At 38.7% G+C, this 4,800-nt stretch overlaps 2 protein-coding genes and 1 pseudogene across 2 annotated transcripts; 1 reads left to right on the forward strand and 2 right to left on the reverse strand.

Moving 5' to 3' along the window:
• Window positions 1–979: 979 nt before the first annotated feature.
• On the reverse strand, window positions 980–1,961 carry LOC137617629 (uncharacterized). The gene is made up of 3 exons (XM_068347635.1): window positions 1,951–1,961; window positions 1,523–1,865; window positions 980–1,462 (listed from the first exon to the last, which is right to left on the reverse strand). Exons 1-3 carry the CDS (start codon window positions 1,959–1,961, stop codon window positions 980–982), a joined length of 837 nt encoding a protein of 278 aa, XP_068203736.1.
• Window positions 1,961–2,582, forward strand: LOC137617630 (oviduct-specific glycoprotein-like; annotated as a pseudogene).
• A 416-nt stretch (window positions 2,583–2,998) lies between these two features.
• Window positions 2,999–4,472, reverse strand: LOC137617631 (uncharacterized). The gene is made up of 3 exons (XM_068347636.1): window positions 4,102–4,472; window positions 3,641–4,066; window positions 2,999–3,605 (listed from the first exon to the last, which is right to left on the reverse strand). Exons 1-3 carry the CDS (start codon window positions 4,470–4,472, stop codon window positions 2,999–3,001), a joined length of 1,404 nt encoding a protein of 467 aa, XP_068203737.1.
• Between the last annotated feature and the right edge of the window lie 328 nt (window positions 4,473–4,800).

Raw genomic sequence — 4,800 nt, forward strand, 5'->3', positions numbered from 1 at the left:
AGTTTTCTTTGTCTTTTGGTTTAAATCCTCACTGTCAATTCATAATTTTTACCATACAATGCGCCTTCCTCGAAGGGACACCAATAAATTCTATTAGACCGGTTGTTGCAAAACGTTTTTCAAATATGAAGGTGAAAACCAGGAAACTCTCTCTCTCTCTCTCTCTCTCTCTCTCTCTCTCTCTCTCTCTCTCTCTCTCTCTCTCTCTCTATTCCACAAGTTAATGAATTTTGTTTTCTCGTTACACGCCAAACAACCGAGCGCAATAATTAACAAAAACTTTTTAGGTAGTCCTTTGTGGTAAGGAACCCGAGGCGAAACCAGTCTATAGTGAACGAGGGAGAGTCGGCGGGGTGAGGGGGGGGGGGGATAGGGGGTGCATGAGATTTAGGAAACATTCGGCAAGCATCCTGCTGTCTAGTCGGGACTCGAGGTAACGAGGTAACCTTAAATAGGGATGCGATGTGACACCCTCTGTCGAGCAGAAATATACTGAACATTTGTTTTCGCTGCTCCTTTTCTGCTTCTTACATTTATAGCCAGTTCACAAACATTATGGAATGAAATACAATATTACGACTTGAAAAATAATACTTGAATAAAGGTTTTCATCAACGCTGACCCTTGAAACTGATAATAATCCTCTATAAATAGGAATAATTTTATGAAATTATTCATGCTAGAACAATCATCTTTTACCAACTAAATTAAATTGCTATATGTAGACATTTGTGATAAAAAATGGAAAGTATATTTTTAACATCTATTTCTTTCTACCTTCAATTCTTTGGGCCTGTGCCTTAAAAGAAAACACTTCAAAAAGATAAAGTTTCAATAAGAATTTCTAAAATATCAAAGCGTGAAAGACTCAGAGACTGGACTCAACGATAGAAATTGCATTGGAGAAAGTCTATGAAACTGAGGTAAATGGAGTCTGTAAGACCACAATTATTGATTGATTATTAGCTATTATCTGGCATCATAACTCTAAGATTACTGCAGCACTATCAAAAGCTTCATCTGAAAGATCCAAAGCTAATGCAGCACTATCAAAAGCTTCATCTGAAAGATCCAAAGCTAATGCAGCACTATCAAAAGCTTCATCTGAAAGATCCAAAGCTAATGCAGCACTATCAAAAGCTTCATCTGAAAGATCCAAAACTACTGCAACACTATCAAAAGCTTTATCTGAAAGATCCAAAGCTACTACAGCACTATCAAAAGCTTCATCTGAAAGATCCAAAGCTATTGCAGCACTATCGAAAGTTTCATCTGAAAGATCCAAAGCTACAGCAGCACTATCAAAAGCTACTGCAACACTATCAAAAGCATCATCCAAAAGATCCAAAGCTACTGCAACACTATCAAAACCATCATCCAAAAGATCCAAAGCTACTGCAGCACTATCAAAAGCATTGAACAATAGATCCGAAGCTACTACAGCACTATCAAAAGCATCATCCTAAAGATCCAGAGCTACTGCAGCACTATCAAAAGCATCATCCGAAAGTTCCAAAGCTACTGCAGCACTATCAAAAGCTTCATCTAAAAGATCCAAAGCTACAGCAGCACTATCAAAAGCATCATCTGAAAGATTCAAAACTACTGCAGCACTATCAAAAGGTTGATCCAAAAGATCCAAAGCTACTGCTGCACTATCAAAAGCATCATTTGAAAGATCCAAAGCTAGTGCAACACTATCAAAAGCATCATACGAAAGATCCAACGCTACAGCAACACTATCAACAGCATTATCTGAAAGATCCAAAGCAACTGCAGCACTATCAACAGCATCATATGAAAGATCCAAAGCTACTGCTGCACTATCAACAGCATCATACAATAGATCTAAAGCTACTGCAACACTATTAAAAGCATCATACGAAAGATCCAAAGCTACTTCAGCACTATCAACAGCATCATCCAAAAGATCCAAAGCTACTACAGCACTATAAAAGCATCATCCAAAAGATCCAAAGCTATTGCAGCACTATCAAAAGCATCATCCAAAAGATCCAAAGCTACTGCAGCACTATCAAAAGCATCATATGAAAGATCCAAAGCTATCAACAGCATCATCCAAAAGATCCAAATCTACTACAGCTCTATCAAAAGCATCATACAAAAGATCCAAAGCTACTGCAGCACTATCAACAGCGTCCTCTGAAAGATCCAAAGCTACTGCAGTAATATCAAAAACATCATCCGAAAGATCCAAAGCTACTGCAGCACTATCAAAAGCATCATACAAAAGATTCAAAGCTACTACAGCACTATCAACAGCAATCTCTGAAAGATCCAAAGCTACCGCAGCACTATCAACAGCATCATACGAAAGATCCAAAAATACTGCAGCGCTATCAAAAGCATCATATGAAAGATCCAAAGCTACTGCATCACTATCAAAAGGTTGATCCAAAAGATCCAAAGCTACTGCAGCACTATCAAAAGCATCATCCGAAAGTTCCAAAGCTACTGCAGCACTATCAAAAGCTTCATCTAAAAGATCCAAAGCTACAGCAGCACTATCAAAAGCATCATCTGAAAGATTCAAAACTACTGCAGCACTATCAAAAGGTTGATCCAAAAGATCCAAAGCTACTGCTGCACTATCAAAAGCATCATTTGAAAGATCCAAAGCTAGTGCAACACTATCAAAAGCATCATACGAAAGATCCAACGCTACAGCAACACTATCAACAGCATTATCTGAAAGATCCAAAGCAACTGCAGCACTATCAACAGCATCATATGAAAGATCCAAAGCTACTGCTGCACTATCAACAGCATCATACAATAGATCTAAAGCTACTGCAACACTATTAAAAGCATCATACGAAAGATCCAAAGCTACTTCAGCACTATCAACAGCATCATCCAAAAGATCCAAAGCTACTACAGCACTATAAAAGCATCATCCAAAAGATCCAAAGCTATTGCAGCACTATCAAAAGCATCATCCAAAAGATCCAAAGCTACTGCAGCACTATCAAAAGCATCATATGAAAGATCCAAAGCTATCAACAGCATCATCCAAAAGATCCAAATCTACTACAGCTCTATCAAAAGCATCATACAAAAGATCCAAAGCTACTGCAGCACTATCAACAGCGTCCTCTGAAAGATCCAAAGCTACTGCAGTAATATCAAAAACATCATCCGAAAGATCCAAAGCTACTGCAGCACTATCAAAAGCATCATACAAAAGATTCAAAGCTACTACAGCACTATCAACAGCAATCTCTGAAAGATCCAAAGCTACCGCAGCACTATCAACAGCATCATACGAAAGATCCAAAAATACTGCAGCGCTATCAAAAGCATCATATGAAAGATCCAAAGCTACTGCATCACTATCAAAAGGTTGATCCAAAAGATCCAAAGCTACTGCTGCACTCTCAAAAGCATCATTTGAAAGATCCAAAGCTACTGCAGCATTATTAACAGCATCATACAAAACATCCAAAGCTACTGCAGCACTATCAACAGCATCATCCAAAAGATCCAAAGCTACTGCAGCACTATCAAAAGCATCATCCGAAAGATCCAAAGCTACTGCTGCACTATCAACAGCATCATACGAAAGATCCAAAGCTACTGCAGCACTATCAAAAGCATCATCCAAAAGATCCAAAGCTACTGCAGCACTATCAAAACATCATCCGAAAGATCCAAAGCTACTACAGCACTATCAAAAGCTTCATCTGAAAGATCCAAAGCTACAGCAGCACTATCAAAAGCATCATCCGAAAGTTCCAAAGCTACTGCAGCACTATCAAAAGCTTCATCTAAAAGATCCAAAGCTACAGCAGCACTATCAAAAGCATCATCTGAAAGATTCAAAACTACTGCAGCACTATCAAAAGGTTGATCCAAAAGATCCAAAGCTACTGCTGCACTATCAAAAGCATCATTTGAAAGATCCAAAGCTACTGCAGCACTATCAAAAGGTTGATCCAAAAGATCCAAAGCTACTGCTGCACTATCAAAAGCATCATTTGAAAGATCCAAAGCTACTGCAGCATTATTAACAGCATCATACAAAACATCCAAAGCTACTACAGCACTATCAAAAGCATCATATGAAAGGTCCAAAGCTACTGCAGCACTATCAAAGCATCATCCGAAAGATCCAAAGCTACTACAGCACTATCAAAAGCATCATCCAAAAGTTCCAAAGCTACTACAGCACTATCAAAAGCTTCATCTGAAAGATCAAAAGCTACTGCAACACTATCAAAAGCATCATCTGAAAGATCCAAAGCTACTACAGCACTATCAAAAGCATCATCTGAAAGATCCAAAACTACTGCAGCACTATCAAAAGCATCATACGATAGATCCAAAGCTACTGCAGCACTATCAACAACATCATCCAAAAGATTCATAGCTACTGCAGCACTATCAACAGCATCATCTGAAAGATTCATAGCTACTGCAGCACTATCAACAACACCATCCAAAAGATTCATAGCTACTGCAGCACTATCAACAACATCATCCGAAAGATTCAAAGCTACTACAGCACTATCAAAAGCATCATGCACTATGGACTAATTTTATCTGGATCTTCTTCATCTAAGAGGTTACAGTACTGTAATTATTCAGTGGCTACTTTCCTCTTGGTAAGGGTAGCAGAGACTCTTTAGCTATGGTAAGCAGGTCTTTTAGGAGGACACTACAAAACAAACTATTGTTCTCAAGTCTTAGATAGTGCCATAGCCTCTGTATCATGGTCTTCGACTGTCTGGGTTACAGTTGTCTTGCTTGAGGGTACACTCGGGCACGCTATTCTATCCT

This window comes from Palaemon carinicauda, chromosome 23 (genome assembly GCF_036898095.1).
Source record: "Palaemon carinicauda isolate YSFRI2023 chromosome 23, ASM3689809v2, whole genome shotgun sequence".
In the NCBI taxonomy this organism is placed as follows: domain Eukaryota; kingdom Metazoa; phylum Arthropoda; class Malacostraca; order Decapoda; family Palaemonidae; genus Palaemon; species Palaemon carinicauda.